Consider the following 18,834-nt stretch of genomic DNA (forward strand, 5'->3'; position numbering starts at 1 on the left):
GATGGGAGAAGCACAAGCTGCCAGCAAAGGAACCTTTTGGTTTCACCCACTAGGGACTTTAAATACTGTACTGGGCAGCTCTGGCTGGGCTGCCTGGCATGAAGGCTGCCTGCTTAAAGGACTGCCAGCAAGATGGCTGCCACCCCTGCCCTGCTGACTGGCTGCAAAGGCTGCCTGTCATGTGGCCCCACCCCTCTCCAACAACTGGCAGTGAGGGGCAAAGCTTATGATGGGAAGCCCTCACAGCCAATCAGCAGCAAGGGGTGCAGCCACCAGGGCCCCTCAGCCAATCAGAGGTGCAGGGGGGGGCGCCATGTTCCACCTGCAAAATGGCTTTCAGGCTCTGTGTTCTGCCCACAAAATCAGGGGGCTGACTCCTCAAATTCAGTAGGTCTCTACCCATTATGAAGCTGGCATCAGGCTGCATGGCAAAAACCATGCCACATGTTCCACTTAAGATGCAGTGCAAACCAGCTGCAAAATTATTCCATATTGTGGAATAACAATGTGGAATTAATTCCATATTGTGGCTTGTTTTCCATTTTCTCATACTACTAATTACCTGAATTTAGAGCTAATTTACTATTTTAGAAGCGATTAACAGGCTAATTCAGGGGTGGGCAATTATTTTGTCTGGAGGGTCACTTAATGAGCTTTGGTGAGCAGTCAAGGGCCACAATGGTAGCCCTCTCCCTTCATAGGTGCTCCACCCCCTTATCACTGTCTTGGGACCACAAGTCCTGCTTCCTAGCCACAAGGACCACAAGTCCTGCTTCCGAGCCCCTGATCTTTGCCACCAGAAGTTCCTTCCCTTGCCCCCAGAACTACTCCTTTTTAGTTGCCATCTTGGAACCAGAAAAAACCCACAAAATCATATACTAGAAGTCAAACATCTACTATAATGTATTTTAATTTTATTTTTAAAAATATTTTTGTCCTGATTTACATGTGGTTTGCATAGTGTATATAGAGGTAATTGCATAATAGCTCAAAAATAAGGTTTTACTCTTGTATGTTGCATGTGGAGGAGTGTGTGGGTGTGTGTGTGTGTGTGTGTGATGGGATGTGGGGGGTGTGTGTGTGTATAGGGGGTTGTGAGGAGGTATGGCTGTGTGTGGGGTGTAGGGTATGTTGGAAGCTGTGGATGTGTGTACCTGTTGGGGGTTGTGGGGTGGGAGGTAGGGTGTAGGGATTCCCCCACATACCCCCCATAGTGTATAGCCCCTGCCACTGCCAGCAGCAGCAGGCCCTCAGGGTGCTCATGGCCTATGCAGGTGCTGGTGCCCAGCGGCGCACAGCTTCAGTCAGTTTCAGAAGCTACACATGGTGGCAAGGAGCAGAGCCAGGCCAGCCTGCCTCTATCATGTGGGACTCACATGCAGCTTCCGGGACTTGTGCACCACCAGAGCCCCACTCCCTACTTCCTGATGGAGTCCCAGGAGCTGCATATGGATACAGGGTGCGGGTAAGGCAGACAGTTCCATTGTGCTGGGCTTCCCCTGGTGGCGTGCAACTTAGGTACCCCTTGTTGTAGTATAACAAAGCAGATAAAATAGGAATGTCTAATTGACCTTCTCTACACCATTCAAACATTATACTTAGTAAACATAACTAAAGGTATGAAATAATACAGAATGCATATTTACAAGTAACAATAACTTCCCTTATCCTGTACATTATTGGTTCACTGACTTTTCTACATAATTAATCCATATGGCATTTTTAAGAAGCCTTAAGAATCCTGTGTACAGACACATCAGTTCCAACCTTTACCACAAAAAGCCCCATACCTGTTGCCTGGCTGTAGCTTTATCACAAATAGGTTGGACTTTGATGTATTCACTTCCATCTCTGATGCATCATTGAGGTTATCTATATTTGTTAACTTCCATTCCACAACTCCCAGAAGATAGTCCAAAAGATATCTAGCAGTCTCAGAGTCAACAGCAGATAAAATTAAAGATGATGATGAAGATTTAAGGATTTCCTGTAATACATATATGGAGCATTTAGCTATCTGCTTTATAATTAAGACATGAGTCAATAATGTTTTATAGTTTTACAATATTCAAAGAACTCTATATGACTCTGAACATGTATCCAAATATATATAGTTTAACAAATAGGGCAAAAGAAAGTATTGGGAGAGATGGAGGGTTTAAAATTACCAAAAGCTATAAACTTTTTTTTGCAAAATTATATATTGCAAGAACATTTGGTTGGTTTAAACCAGTTTATAAAGTCACTGAAATGTCTGTAAATTTGGAATGTTGACTATTAACAAAATAGTCAACATTTTAATATAATAATTTTGCATTTTTCAACCAGCCCTAGGTATTTACATTTGTGCAAATAAGTTTGTTTTTGTAATTGAAATTGTTATTATGTTTTATTTAGAATATACCACATTTCAAACTATATGAGCCTGATTCTGGAAAACACTGGACTGATGCAGCATCTGGGTTATGACTCTTTCAATACTCAAAAAACAGCACAGAGCTTTGCACAATTCTACAACTGTGCCCCAGTCCTGGTGGGACAACTCAAGAACCCAGTCTCCATGATTTAAATACCAGTCCAATATATAAAAGCCACCAAATAATCATTAGATAGCTATGTAATGCCCTTAAAACTGAAACAGATATATAAATGATAGCACAAGCTACAGAAGTGCAATAAGTAGCAAAGTCACATTACTAGTATCAATTTTCATTATTTATTTATATATTAAATACCCTTTCCTGATAAGACCCTATCATGATTGATTTTGTCTTGACGATGACTAATTTATAATAAAAAGTGTTTGGACAAATTTGGCCTTAGGGCTTAAAACATCTCTATAAACAGATTACTAATTTCCTTTTACTTCATTATTTCATTTCCCATTCATTCACATTCATTTACTATAAAATACCTTCATAGTTTCCATTTATTTGCTGGTTTTGTAAACAAAACTTAAATTGTAAAACTCAGACTGAGTCCATTAAAATGGTCAAATATAATATTATTTTATTCTAGGGCAGGCAATATTGTCAATTGACTGGTTGATTGACTGTATATTTTTGACTGATCAAAGATTATAGGAATTTTACAAAAAACCCTACCTTTTGTATAGTTTTCTTGACAGAAATATGATTATTTAATTGTTTTTTGACACATTTCTTAATGGAAAATTTGTATTTTTGTGTGTATTATTTAGACCTATTGGCATTTTTTTTAACAATTTTTGACCAATATTAGACTGGTCAATTAACCAAACTTTATTTGACTGGTCAAATACCCAGCCCTGCTTTATTAAATGAGCTTAACTCTTACTCAGGTCTCTGATCCAAATGCTCATAAACAGTAAGTAAAAAAAAAAACAACTTAATAAAATATTGAGGCATTCATGCTTAACATTTTTTGCAATTAATTTTAACAAATGCAATGCTCAAATAAAATGTTTAAGAAAAGCAAGTGTGAATAGTCTGAATAAAGTTGTTCAGAAATTTAAATGAATATTTGTGTATTTTCCCCCACTGTGTCTAGTTTACCACATTTTATCTTTTCTTTAGCATTTCTAAATATATAACTAATTGACACTACCTAGCATTCTGATGTTCAGCTTGTTATAGACTCTCTCTCAGCTGATGTTAGTGTTATGGCATTGCTAAAACTTTTCTCTTCTTCTTTTTTCTCCCCTTTCTGTTTTCTGTCTGCCTACCACTTTTCTGACTTAGTATTGCCAATTGCTTGGATCATTTCTTATATCTTATGTTTTCCTCCCAGTGCTGATTTTAAAAGGCGCAAACTCCAGGCTCAGCAGACAGTCATTTTCACATTTTACTGATTGCTAATAGAAGTAAAGTGGCAGCATGGGTTAGATCTCTTGCTAAAACTCTGGAGGTATGAATTCAAGTCTCACTACAGACTTAGGGCAATGGCTGTTCCAGTTGACTCAAGTCTAGTTGGCCATTTGGACCAGGGAGTCAAAAGTTGCTGACCATGGTACTAATCACATCCTTGCCTTGTGGGCTTTTGGCCACAGAATCTGGTGTGCCTTAACAGTGCCAACCCCAGCTGCCACTAGTCATGAGAGGACCTTTGACCTTCACTTGCTGGAAATAAGAAATACTTTATTTTTATTATTATTGTAGTACCTAGAATGGTAGAAAAAGCAACTCTAGGAAAATGAACTTTAAAAAAACTGCATTGTTGCACAAGGAAGGAAATGGGAGGTGAGGAGGAATGTACTCCTGCCTTGCTAGCTTTGCTTAAACTTGGAAATAGATCACATTTTGCATTTTATAAACCTGAGGCAATATTTAAGGCTGACAGTTTTATTATTTTAACCTCCTACCCTCTATAACACAGTTTTTGTAGCAATATGTACTAAACAAGTGAACAGTGTGGCCATTACATGCAATAAAAGAATCTAGATGATAATTTAGATGATATTTAAATCTTTAGTTGATGCTCCATCTATTGTGCATCTTTTATTTTCTGTAGTCCTAGATGACTTTAAAAGTATGGGGAATGCATAGAACTAAAGGCAGGCATTTTACAGTCTAATGAAGGACTAGACATATCAGCACAGAAGAGCCCAAGGTGTGAAAGGGAAATAAATCTTTTTCCCAAGACCATGAAGTGATAGTGGAATCTCTATGTGGAAGCTGCTGTCCATGATATTTGTAAAAGAAGTTTCTTTTGGCTATGTTAGATCACTCCACTAATGAATACCTTTTGACTTCTTAAAAATCCCCTGAAGCTCCTGCATTTGTGCAGGGGTTTGGACTCAAAGTCCCTCATGACACTACAGTTCAATGATTCTCCTACAATGGAGCAAACATTAAGAGGTACATTGTTAGTGTCTTTAATTTTTCTCAAAAAGATTGTGAATAGAGGGTTTTCAATCCACTTTCTAAGAAACCATATATGAGGTAAATATACGCATTTGCTCTGAAAATATCTGGAAACATAGTAACAAAGCAGACAAATTGATAAATTAGATCCTTGAAATCTGCCTTTTTTATCCTTAGGAGTACCTTTCAAATATTGAAGTTTATTTTCTACAACACCAATCTATTATTGTCATATAAAAACAAATCAAATCAAACTGAGCTATAAGAACCATCTGTTTCTATGCGTGTTAATCACATGGAAAATTAGCATTGTTACTCTTTCAGAAGCTTGTATTAATTTTATATTTTTAGATTTATGAAATGAACTTATTATGCATAAAATTATGCATTATGGTTCACATGGAGAGGCAGCTAGCCATGTTAGCCTTAAGCCAGGCTGAAGGTAAGGCAGGGTTGGCACCTTCGAGACTAATTGGTTCAGAGGTATGAGTTTTCATCAGCAACAACCTAGCATCAAAGTAGACTGTTGCCTAGTAGAGGCTCATGCTTTGCTGAATGAGTTAGTCTCCAAGGGGCCAACCTTGCCTTACCATCTGCCTTATCCCATCTCTAGTCTTTCACCCTTTTGTATGATACAAGTGAAAATTGGTGTGATATACTTTTAGCAGATATTTTATTTCAACTATTGAAAGTATTTTTAAATAGCTAGTTCTTCATTCTATTGCAGTTTCTCTTCTAATGTTGTGATGGTTGTTTTATTCATTTAGTTTATGTATGTATTTAGCTACTCTCGCAGAGCTTGAACTTTTTTATAAATAAATTCTTTTTTTAACTTCATAATTATTAAGAGCGTTACATCCAGTCCCTCTTTGCTTGCTTTACCATGGAAATAGTGTCTTTAAAGTATGCCGTTTGTTAATTCCTACAGCAAATTTAGGGGTAGGTTTGAATCTTTAAAAAAATACAACTTTTGTTAAAAAGTTAAGTACCCTTTGAGGTAAGGTACATGTAAAACAAAACAATGCAAAACAAAAAACAATTCAAGGCCTTGAATTTAGTAAAAAACATACAAATGGAAATGAGTTTAGAAACTGGATCTAGTAAGGGGGCAACCCTCTTGTGGTAACGCTCTCATTTCAGAGTAATAGATATCAATTTAGCTGACGTTGGTACAAGGAGTATACAGCAGTAGATTTAGGTATCTGGCATGAGTAACAAGCAACATTTCAGCCAATTTAGCCAGAAAACAAAGAGCTGAGGACTGGTCCACTACATACTTTTTGTACAATGTTGCTAAGACAACATGGACTTTGAACCAAATACAGTTAAATTGAATTATACGTATGTACAAGGGTTGTCAATATATATATATATATATATATATACACGCACTAAGTAAAAGAAAAATGTTTAGCTAAAAAAATACCATAATTCAGCCTCTGGGATGAGTGCAGTAATATCAGCATTTAGAAGCTCATATTGATATACCATATTCCTATTAAGCAATCCGGCTGAAACAGGATTGCTGATCCTACTCAGCCAGCTGATAAGATAATCAAAGCTTTCTGCTAGCAAATGCTATTTTTTTCATTTACATGCAAGGCTTTGTTTTGGCTAATGAGATTATGCTTGGTTATCAAGGAATATCTGTGCTTTTCTAGTGTCTAGAAACATAAGTCATATGGATATGCATATGTACATGCATAGTAGAAAGTTCTGACTTACAGTAGTAATTACACAACTGCACAGCTGGCAACTAATTAGGTTGCTTTATTACACATTGTAATTCAATAGAGTTAAGTATTGCTCAGGGAACATCAAACCTATATTAGAGAAAAATGGTTTGTGGGATACATATTCAGTTGACAAAACTTCTCCCAGAATGCCAGTCTCTGTATTTTATTATTTAATAAAGAAATTATTTGAATGTTTAAAACAAATGATGTACTTATAACATCTTTCTCTGTATTAACCGGGAATGGAAGTCCTAATTGCACACACAACCATTGATCCCAAAAGCTCAAAACAGCTACTCATGTAGAGAGCTACACAAATCTAATATCTGAAAATGTCTGAGAGTTACAATCCTATAACCCTTTTTTGCAAATCACACTTTTTTTCTTGTATTACACATGCTGCTACATTCACATATACATATTAAATAAGATCTCTGGTTTAAGTCTCTGAATAAATTTGCATCACTAAAGGTCAAGAGGAGGATATTCAGGTGACAAGCCACACCTACTAGATTCTAATGAATCACTTGTACAATAAAAGCCTATCAAAGATGTAAAAATTGTGATCATGCAACATAAAAGTTAATTTCTCTTGGTGAGGCAATTCAGAGTTGCCCTTTACTCTGTGCCTGAGAAAGAGAGAGAATTATAATGGGATCCTTTGTAATATGACCAAGACTGGATTTTTTTAAAGATATGTTCTAACAAAAAATGGAATGGGTTTGATGTAGGAATAATTGGGTTAATTTCTACAACCTGTTTTACAGAATATTAAAGTAAGTGACTATAATAACCATTTCTGGCCTTAGAGATTATGATCACAGATGCACAAGTGTCATCAAAGCTTTACACATGTACATGTAAGTGAAAATAAAATGATCATCTTAAGGGTGTGAGAGAGAAGGATTTTTGTGTCATTTCTCCAATTGGAACAGCCACATAGTTGGATGGGATATAGACATGTTTTCAGGTCTCCCTTCCTGGCAAGGGTGGGTGCTTTACCTGAAGGATTCCCTGGCTTCAAGCAGAAGGGAAGAGGGAACTGGAAGAAAAATATTGAGAGAAACCAGGATGAACAAAAGTCAATTCAGAAGATCCCTGTGCTACAAAGAGCCTCCCAGAGACCTGAAGAAAGGCACTTGGTACCCAAGAGCTTGCCTACAGTTGGTCTAATAAAAGATGCCACCCACAAAGATCCCGATACTATCTTAAAGATTCTATTTTCTTTTCACTACAATATATTCTTTTACACATGTACACAAACTACATTAGACAAGCATTAAGATTGCAAAATTCAGTACTCAAAAGTTAGGGAATGACAGAATTAAGATTGTCTGTTCAACCTTAATGTGTGTCTTCCTTCCTCCATCCATATGTATTATGACTAGGCTTGGCAGGATTTGATTTTTATCCATAACCATCAATTTCACCTCACACTCACAGACCAACGGAAAAATATTTCCATCATTAATAATAGAAATTTATAGAAAGGGGACCTAAGAATAGGCTGCTGCTACTGCAGCATGAAGGATCCTGCGTAATAGCAGCTGGAGGCAGGGAGCAGGCTGGGCACTGCATTGGTGTGTTAGTGTGCACCTGTTCCCACTGCTGCCTCCCTCCCCAGCTTGGTGCCTGCAGGGTGCTAGCCAGCTAGGCCCTGCCTTGCAGACTTGGGTGGGAGCTGGCAGGCAGAGCAAACTGCTGGCTGCAGGGGGCAGATGTTGCTGCAGCGGCTGGAGGCTTCCTTGCCAGGGAGCTGGGAGGGGCTGGGGGGCCAGAGGGCAGTGACTGTTGTGTGACAAAGGAAAGTGGGTGCTGGGATAGGCGATGCCATGCACAGGGGCTGGGCAGTAGGCTGACCACCTGGCAGCACAGCAACTTTCCCTGTGCCTGCTGTGTGTTGGGCTGGAGAAGGAAGCAGGCACATGTGGGCGCATGCATGTGTGTGTTCATGCATGTGAGAGCACGGAGGCGGAAAGGGATCTTGGTGTCATTATTGACTCCAAGATGAACATGGGCCGGCAATGCGAGGTCATGGTTGGCAGGGCTAACCGGACCTTGTCGTGCATCCACAGGTGCATCTCGAGTAGAGCCAGGGAGGGGATCCTCCCCCTCTATGCGACGCTGGTCAGGCCGCAGCTGGAGTATTGTGTCCAGTTCTGTGCGCCCCATTTCAGGAGGGATGTGGACAACATGGAGAGGGTCCAGAGGAGGGCCACCCGCATGATCCGGGGACAACAGGGCAGACCCTACAGTGAGAGACTGCGGGACTTGAACCTATTCAGCCTCCACAAGAGAAGGCTGAGGGGGGACCTGGTGACCGTCTATAAACTCACTAGGGGGAACCAGAAGGGTTTGGGGGAGACGCTGTTTCCCCTAGCCCCTGCTGGCATAACAAGGAATAATGGGCACAAGTTGATGGAGAGGAGGTACAGATTGGACATCCGAAAAAACTACTTCACAGTCAGGGCGGCTAGGAGCTGGAACCAACTTCCAAGGGAGGTGGTGCTGGCCCCTACCCTGGGGATCTTTAAGAGGAGGCTGGATACTTACCTGGCTGGACTCATTTGAGTCCCGTTTTTGTTTTTAGGGTGAGTGGTTTTGTTTGTGTTTTTGGGTTGTTCTCCCGCCCTGGCGGGGGGTCGGGCTAGAAGATCTATTAGGTCCCTTCCGACCCTGAAACTATGAAACTATGAAACTATGTGTATGTGCATGTGTATGGACATACTCCCACACCCCTAATTTCACACAATTCTGAACAATTTAAATTGATAAGAATTGAAACATATGCTTAAAAATACACATTGATTTTAGCTGTATATATATAATTCTGCTAAGTCTAATTATGACAGTCTTAATTACATGATCATGTGCATGATCATGTGCTATTTTTTCACAGGATTAATGCTGTGCAGGAAACAATTTACCTATTTCATGAAACAATGAGAGTTTAAAGGCTTTCTCTATTCTACACTGTGTGGAAACCAAGACTTCTCAGTTTTGAGAGAGAGAGAAAACACATGGGATATGTACGACTCAGGGTCAAGTCTCTCCTCTGCCATTCTCTATAGTGAATGGTCCACCCACCAAGCTATCAGCTATTTTGGGATATGTGTCTCAGTCTTTTCTGCTGCAGAGATCTCATTTCTTGTAATTAAGCATTCATTGAAACAGGACTGTAAGACAGTGTCTTTTTACTACACTTAATATTCAATTATTTATACAAAGTTGAACTGCTTCTACACAGAAAATTGTTGACAAGCCCATCCTAGAGTAGCCAACTGCTACCTGGCATACACAAGTCAGACTCAGATCCAAGTCAGGCCCTGCAGCGACTTGAAACTGGGTCTCCAACATCCCAAGTAAGTGCTCCAGCCACCAGGCTGTTTGGGATTCTGGTCTTCTCTCCCCTTTTGAGCAGAAATTTCATCCTAACCCTGACACATCTTTTCAGATGAGACCTTTACCAAATTTTCATGCTTTCTTGTGGAAAGTTTTAATTTTTCTAGAAAAAAAGCCATTGTTCCAGGGATCTGGAGCGCATGCTGCTCTGGGGGAAAAGTCCTATCTGCTCTTCCCTTGACTTGACCAACATGGCTCCTTCAATGAAGGAGCAAATTGCTAGTACTAGAGCCAGCAGGGAATAGGTAAAGTGGCAGACAGCCCTAAGCCCAGCTCCTGGGGATTAGAACAGGTGGGGAAAGTCCCATTCCTCCTCCCTACTTCACTCTAGGTAGCTAACAACAAAGCTACTGCAGTAAGGGAGTGAACTGTCCAGCAGGGAATGGGTCAAGCAGCACCTTGGCCTGAGCCATGCTCTTCAGAATGAAGTTTTCCCATATGTGTGGCCAGCTGAGCTCCAGGCTCTAAGACCCTGTAGAAGCATAAACAACAGCAGTAGAGAAAGCCTTGGCTTGCCTTTAAAGGCTCCCCCTTAAGGCTTCCCAGAGGAGTGACTTCCCAGAGTCATGTGTCTCTGTAGCCACTCTTGCCATACTTGTTGCAGTCCCATACCTTATAGATATTACTCAGTCATGTTGCTACTTACTGTTCTGGAGGCAAGGTTTTTTTTGTGATATGTTTATTGGACCAACTGTATATTTTTATATTTGATATATAACAAAATAATGCACAGTCCTATAAAGTTGTAGATGTTTTTACTTCTATCTCAAACTGAATAATACTGATGCATCCTACCATCCGCACCTCCCTTTTCAAAATCCTAGATCTGCCCATGGTTAGAAGCCTGAGTAACCAGGCCTTCTACTAGCATCATGGAGGTTGTGAAGAAGTCACTCCTCAAATGCTTCTCTTGCCTGGAATAAACCCTGTAGCTTTTGATGTTGTCATGGTTAAAAGCAAAGGATGGAAGAATTTGTATTGTAGTTAATTTGCTACCCCATTACTCAGAACATGCCTTTTATGACCAAGTAACTAAATCCTTGGATGATGGTGTCACCGTGGACGTAGTCTTCTAGACTTTAAGAAAGACTTCTAGACTTTGACACTGTCTCTCACCCCACTCTCATTAATAAATTAAGCGACTGTGGCATTGATGCCTACACAGTTGGATGGGTAAAAACCTGGCTGATGGGGTGCACCCAGAGAGTAGTGGTGGATAGGTCGTACTCAACCTGGTGAGATGTGAGCAGTGGGGTACCTCAGGGCTCGGTCCTCGGGCCCACACTGTTTAACATCTTCATCAGCAACTTGGAAGAGGGGGTTGAAAGCACATTGTCCAAGTTTTCTGATGACACTAAGACGTAGGGCAAGGTGGGCACACTTGAAGGTAGAGAGAGGCTGCAACTAGATTTAGACAGACTACAAAAGTGGGAAGATGAGAATAGGATGGGGTTCAGCATAGATAAATGCAGGGTGTTGCACCTTGGGAGAAGGAATCCACAGCATACATACAGGCTGGGGAGTTCCCCTCTTGAAAGCACAGAGGCAGAAAGGGATCTTGGAGTCATTATTGACTCCAACCACCCCCAAGCCGCCCCCCAGCAGGCCCAGCCATCCCTTGTCATGCATCCAAAGGTGCATCTCAAGCCGGTCCAGAGAGGTGATACTTCCCTTCTGTGCAACATTGGTCAGGTCGCAATTGGAGTACTGTATTCAGTACTGGGTGCTGCACTTCAAAAGGGATGTGGCCAGCCTGGAAAGGGGTCAGAGGAGGACCACCCGTTTGGTGAGGGGGCAGCAGGACAGGCCCTACGAGGAGAGACTGAGGGACCTGAACCTGTTCAGCCTCAGCAAGAGGAGGCTGAGGGGGGACCTGGTGACTGCCTACAAACTCATCAGGGGGGATCAACAGCAAATAGGTAGAGCCCTTTTCTCCCCAGCACCACCTGGGGTGACGAGGAACAATGGTAAGAAGCTGATGGAGAATAGGTTTAGGTTAGAGATCAGAAGGCAATATTTTACAGTTAGGGTGGCCAAAATCTGGAACCAACTTCCCAGGGAAGTGGTCCTCGCCCCTACCTTGGGCAAATTCAAAAAGAGGTTAGATGATCTCCTGTCTGGGGTCTTGTGAACCCAGCATTTATTCCTGCCTGTGGCAGGGGGTCAGGCTAGATGATCTGTTCAGGTCCCTCCTGACCCTAGCAACTATGAAACATGTGTACACGTGTACCAAGGCCCTATCAAGGAAGATTATTACCTGACAAGGATCTTGCAGGCATTAATCCATCTTATTTATGCATTAGGGCTGTTAGTTGTAGCCGTGTTGGTCTAAGGACATAGGCAGACAAGGTTCTTTGGGTAAATGTAAGATCTTTTATTAGACCAACTAAATAACTGGCAAAGTTGTTCTCTGCAAGCTTTCATGTACAAACACCCTTCTTCAGGTTCCTTTTTACCCAAAGAACCTTATCTGTCTTATTTATGCAGGCATGAATACATCTTAGGCAGACCTTTGAACTGAAAATTTACCTAACTTGAACAACACAGAAGCAGGAGTGAAATTTGCTCTTGAATGAACCAAGCACAGGTCTGCTTAGATTTGAAACCACAGGAAATTAAGCACCCCCAGCAAAGAACTTAATGCCCCTTTCTGAGGAGTCAGATACTGGATCGTAAGTCACACTTTACTGTAACTCCAATAATGTATTCATCCCAAAGTACACATTTACATCTTCTGTACCGTTAGTAAAGTCTGTTGTGGTACAGGTGATCAGCTGAAGAATCCAGGAGTCTAATCATCACGATTAATCACATCATTGCACTGAAAAATCAAGACAAATGTTTACACGCTATAAAATGTCTTCACAGTTACTATTGGGTATGTCACTAGGGAAACAAAATAAGTTAACTTTTGAAGAACAGATATAGGAATTTATTCCTATAACTATTTTCCCTTGTCCAGTAATTCTTGTAAGTGGGTTTCATTATGTCACTTTACAGTGTTAGTATAGGATTTGTTGTTGTTTTATACTGTGAAATGTAATATTGAAGAAAGCTGCTGCAGCAAACTGTTGATTTACTAAAATCCATTTGTTAAAACTGAATGCCCATTTTTAAATCATCAGACTGTCTTAACTAAGTATAATTCATTAATAACCTTTTGTTACTTTTTTGTAGCATTATTTTTTCTTTTGTTTGAAGTACAGCTGTGAGGTTGACTAGGATAGAGAAATGCTTGCCTGCACATTGTGAAATGGCTTTTCGGTGCCATAGGATTCACTGTAATATGTGAAGTCATCTATGCTAAGCTGAAAAACAAGAAAGAGAGTATAGGTTACCAAGTGCCATGTCAACTCCTTATGCACAGGTTGCACTGTACTGGCAAGATGAGACACATTACATTACGTACCATATCTTGAAGGAACAAGACAAGGTTCTTGGAACTCTGGGTAAAAATAGGTTGCAGCACTGTAGGCAGCTCTTGCTTTGTGATAATGTGCCCTTCATGTAAAGTAGTTTCTGAATTCCACAGTGAGCTAAAAGTAAAATAATTTTCTTTTAGTTGTAATGCAAAAGTTGTCAGTTTTTCTTTCAGTTAAATAGACATGCACGAGTAACATTAGGTATAATATCAGTTTAAGATCAGATACGATTAGGTCCAATATTGGTTTAATATGATATGGTCTATTAGGCAGATGAATGCATATTGGCAATGTTTTCATATTGAGTCTGTTCAATTATACTAAGGATAAATTTAAACCACTAAGAATTATCGCTTATTCCTATTACTGCTTATTAATTGTTTGGTACCAACACTATACAATGGGCTTATGGACAATTGTAAAGTGGGGCTCCCTGCACTTGAGAATGTATATTTTGTGGTCCCAATTTGACAGTTATTATTAAGCATAGTGCTCACCACTGAGTAATCCAACTGTGGCTACTGAGGCTATTCATGATAACAGAAACTGTTGACCCAACTCTGAAAACCATCTCTATTCAGCAAAGCATTTAATCATTATGCTTATTGAAACATATATGCTTAACAGTACACACTTAAATTGTTGGGTGAACTGGGATGGAGTTTAGCATATACTGATCCATATCCTGAGTCAAGTGCCTTGGTAGATCATATACCACATAATCATTGTGTAAAAAAGCAAGGGGATGGAAAAATGAATTGAAACACTATGCCTCATGCCTTGTTAATGCCATGTTTTTAGCACTTTTTAAAATGTAAAAGATATCAAGAATAGATTAGAGAAAATTGTCAATATGTGTAAGCAGTTTTTCCATTACTTCTGTGTTATAAACCTCCATATTAAATCATCAGATAAATATAGGATACTTTGGAAACAAAGCTGATGCCACATTACAACTTTCTAAATAAAATAAAAGAGTCATATCATTTGGTGAGTTTAAAACCAACAGAGACTTTCAGTTTGCTTGTGATGGCCCTTGTAATGGCTTTTGCCCTCTAGAGAAGCATGGGTACAAGCTGTCCTGTGCTTTAAAATTGAAATAGATTAGTGATCACAGCTGTTCAAAAATGGCCTCAGCAAAATAATTTGGCACAGAACAACAGAATTGGTAACTCTCAAATGACAAGGTCTTATTGCTATAACTTACTGGCAAAGAAAAATAAAACTTTGTGGTGCAGATATTTGTACTAGACTCTAACATACTTTCCTGGAAACAAACAGAAGAACTAAGTAGCACTTTGGGGGACTTGTACACATGACGGGGGTTTGGTACCTTAAATTGAAATGGTAGGTTTTTAATTGTGATAATTAAAAACCCACTGTTTCAATTTAGGGGCTTCCATCATTGTTATGGTGGGGGGCCCGACCCTTTTTTTCCTCCCATGGAGCCTGCCCACCTCTCCTGCTGCTAGGGGGCAAGCTGCAGTGGGCTGAGCAGCCCCTGAGCTGCGGGAGGGCCTGGTTCTTCCCTCCAAGGCAGTAGCACTCCCTCCGGGGCTGCCTGGCTTGGGCTGCAAGTGGGCATGGGGCTTCCCCAGCTTGGACTTGGGAAACAGATCAGGCTGGGTGCTGCCTCCGAGCTGGGGCAACATCCATCTGCTAGCAGCCCACCCAAGTAGCCTAGGGGGTGCCACCATTGCAGAGGGAAGGACCAGGGCCACCCACAGCTCAGGACCCACTGACAGATCGCCCCCTCGGCCACAGGAAGAATCCATGAAAAAAAAAAAAGGATTGGGCCCCTCACTGCTTTTTTTGGTTTGTTTTTTCCCGTGGAGTCTGCCAGCATGAGCTGCCAGTGGGCCAGACAGCCCCTGAGCTGTAGGGAGTCCTGGTCCTTCCATCCATAGCAATGGTGCCCCCCAGGCCTGTCTGGGTGGACTACTAGCAGGTGGGTACTGCCCCAGCTCAGAGGCAGCATTCCCTGGATCCAACTCTTCCTTGAGCCTGCCCAGGGAGCAGCACCCTGTGCATTGTCCCTGCTGCCTTCCCACCACCTGGGACCACCTGGGAATGGGCTAGCTAGCCTCTGGGGCAGCACAGAAGATGGCAGGATGACAGCTGGGTGTGCTGGCAGCTGGAGAAGGCAGCGGGGATGGTGCATGGGGTGCTGGAAGCCTGGGGGGCAGGTTGGAGAAACATTGGATTGGGTGCTTTTGAGCTGAGGCAGCACCCACCCACTAGCAGCCCACCCAAGCAGCCCAGGATGGGTGGGGCACCACTGCCACAGAGGGAAGGACCAGGGTCCCCCACAGCTCAGGTGCTGTCCAACCCACTGGCACCTCCCCCCCCAGCCATGGGAGATGTGGGCAGGTTCCACACACACACACACACACACACACACACAAAACAAGAGGATCAGGCCCCTTGCTGCTTCTGCCTTCAGCCCACCTCTGCCACGGCTGGGTGGCGAGCTGTCAGATTAAAGGCTGCAACGTAACAGAAACAAACCACATCCTCATGTCATTTATTTTGCAACGTAACAAACTCATTTAAATCACAAAAAGCCCTGCACATGTAAAGTGTGACAAACTGCAAAAACAGTCAGTTTTTATCACGTGTACAAGCGCCCTTGGAAAGCATTTTGGATAACAGCACTTTTGGGGAGGCGATATAGAAGCAGTGCCCCAGTCATCACTCCCAGCACACTTTTTTTATTTCTGGAAGATAATGGGTTTTCAGACACCCAGTCTATCACTAAATGGCTGGTTAAAAGAAGCATGAAATTGTGGTGCCCGATTCAGAAAGGGCAACAGTTGATTTCTGAAGAGGGTGGCAAGGTTGCTTGGATTATTTACTATGGTGACTAAGGCTGAAAAACTGCCACTTAAAGTCATATTTCTGTCACTCATGTACTATGATGCATTATCATCTTTCATTTGATCTTTGTTGATTTCCAACAGAGGACCACTAACCCAACATTAAGTGAATAGACCCAATTACATTGCTCCTATTTTTGCTGGCAACTGACATGTGTAAGAAATAATTGAATCTTTACACTGCAATTTAGCTCTATGGAATTTCCACCAAAGTACTTACATAATGTAGGCAACCATCATGGTGAGGGGTGAGCAATGGAATTCCTGTTACACTACTTACGTTTTGATATCATATAAGCATTCATAAAGCATAACAGACCTTTTCAGGAGAAAGTGGAACCAAATGGAATAACATGGCAAAAGTTTCCAGAGAAATCTTCATATAAACATTAAAAATACCCATCTCATAGCAAGGTGGATTGGGATGGAAGAACTGAGCCTTCTACTTAATAAACTACTAAAAATAAATATAGGCAAAATTAGTATTTTTCAAAAACTTTTCAGATCCATTTAATAAATTATCAAAGCTTGGAAAGAAGGGGACCCTAGATAAATTACTCTAGATTTGCACCTCGCAAGCATATTTAATTTTAATTTTAAGTAATTTATTTTATAGAAGCATATACTGATACCTTGAGACTGACACTGGCAGCTATTTGGTTCAATTTTATACATAGTATTATGAAAGATATAGTTCCAGTCTAAAAATAATAAACATAAACTCTATGGGAGAATCTGTCTCTAAATGCCTTGTCTAAGGTAATTATGAACCTCTCTGAAAAGACTAGAAGTATAATTTTAATTTTGCATTTCCCAGTTATTTAACCATCTTAGCCAGTAGCACATGAGAAAGTTAGTGCTCTTAGCCTGAATAAAATGGTTTTCAAGATAATAGATAGCAAATGGAGAATTTACTACTTGTTATTCTGCCAGGTATTTTATTGTAATTTGATTTAGAGGTCAATATCAGATTATAGTGGATAGGAAGGGTGTTTTTTGCTTTGTTTTATTTTACATTACAAAATGTTGCAGGGAAAATCCTTGTAGGAGCACCTTTCCTGGGGACAATACTTGACGCGTTCTTCCACCACACAACTGTGATGCTGGCAGTCAGGAGACACTGCAGTGGATGCGGGAGACAGGCAGAAGGTGCAATGGAGTGAGGGAGGGGGCATCTATGTGGTGTACAGCCCAAGGGCCTGGGACCCCTACTGCTGCTACCCAAAGGATATGCAAGCCCAGGCTGCTAAGAAGTTGGATAGCTCTGCCTTAAAAAAAAAAAAAAAAGAAAAGCCCCAAGGACTAAAAATTGTTATCGAGCCCACTACATTGAACTGGTGAATATTCTATATCTGTATGAACAAGATGTAACACTTTTAATATTAAAGAAATTGAATCTAGATTAAGTGACGCAAAGATGGTGAAAAGGGAACTGTGGGGGAAAGAAAAGCAAATGTTTTAACAGTTATGTTATATCTATTCAAAATGCATTTCTTAACAAGCATTTGCAAAATCATACAAAATATTCACTGGTTTTCTCAAAAGCTTTTTTTATCTGCAATTAATCAAAAAATAACATGACACATGAAACAGCATTAAAGTATTTGTAGCAATGCAATGGCAAATGCTTTTTTCTTTAATTCAACAGAGAAACACCATAAAGGTTTTGGGAAGCTCATGATCCCATTTGAAAACATGGTACTAGAGTCTCTTTCTTCATAGGACCTGCACTGTGAATAGGTAGCTTCACGGCTTGGTTGAGACACCTTGCACATAATGTTACTTACCGTCTTAGAAATGACTTTGGATAACTCGAGCTGGAGTCCAAGCCAGCTGGTATTAGGGTAAATAGAAAGAAGCAGTTAGCCCAGAGCCCCTCCCAGTATCTCTGTATACTAGCCCAACACCTTTCAGATTGTATGCTTAGGCTTTTATTTAATCCATTTTCTTTTTTAGAGAAAATTGGAATTTGGACAATGATTTTTAAATGAAGCCAAGGTTTCAATAGCCCCTGGGTCTCAGACTTGGAGGATAGTCTACAATTTTATATAATCTCTTTGTAGATTGCACATAAAATCATCGATAGATTTTATTTTTTCAGTTGTCTTTTTCAACTGGCAGGAGATTACTAGGCAAGATATAGCTTTTTTCTTGCTGCAACAAAAATAAATATGCCCACAGCTAGTTAATAAATTTCAGTGGGAACCTTTAAACACAACCACTAGACATCAAGTTTACATGTTGCCACTGGTAGTGGCAGCAGCAGCAGAATGGAAATTGAGGACTATTGGACTAGAATTACAAAAAGGTACTGAAGCATCTTATTGTACAATATCACCATGGCAGCCCAATGCATTTACAGCTAAAAGAATACATTTGGAGTGGCAATCCAACAATGACCTGATATAAAATGACATCTTGTAGCTGAGCACCTTTGATTTTTCTTCTAGAAAAATGTCCCCAAGGAAGTCATAGGATTTCTCAACTTCTTTGTATTCATTGGATCATTTCTATATGCTTAAAAATCAGAGCAGATTTTCCTTTACACTTAAAGCTA

General features: G+C 40.6%; 1 protein-coding gene across 1 annotated transcript in view; it reads right to left on the minus strand.

The window, feature by feature from the left end:
• Positions 1 to 18,834, minus strand: part of LOC102382232 (V-type proton ATPase subunit S1-like) — a 98,318-nt gene that overhangs the window by 73,037 nt on the left and 6,447 nt on the right. The window contains exons 2-4 of the mRNA XM_025205166.1: positions 13,389 to 13,515; positions 13,219 to 13,287; positions 1,791 to 1,987 (exon numbers count right to left, since the gene is read on the minus strand). Coding sequence (XP_025060951.1) covers positions 1,791 to 1,987; positions 13,219 to 13,287; positions 13,389 to 13,515 — 393 coding nt within the window. The remainder of the gene's footprint in view (positions 1 to 1,790; positions 1,988 to 13,218; positions 13,288 to 13,388; positions 13,516 to 18,834) is intronic.

This window comes from Alligator sinensis, unplaced genomic scaffold (genome assembly GCF_000455745.1).
Source record: "Alligator sinensis unplaced genomic scaffold, ASM45574v1 scaffold574_1, whole genome shotgun sequence".
Lineage (NCBI taxonomy): Eukaryota > Metazoa > Chordata > Crocodylia > Alligatoridae > Alligator > Alligator sinensis.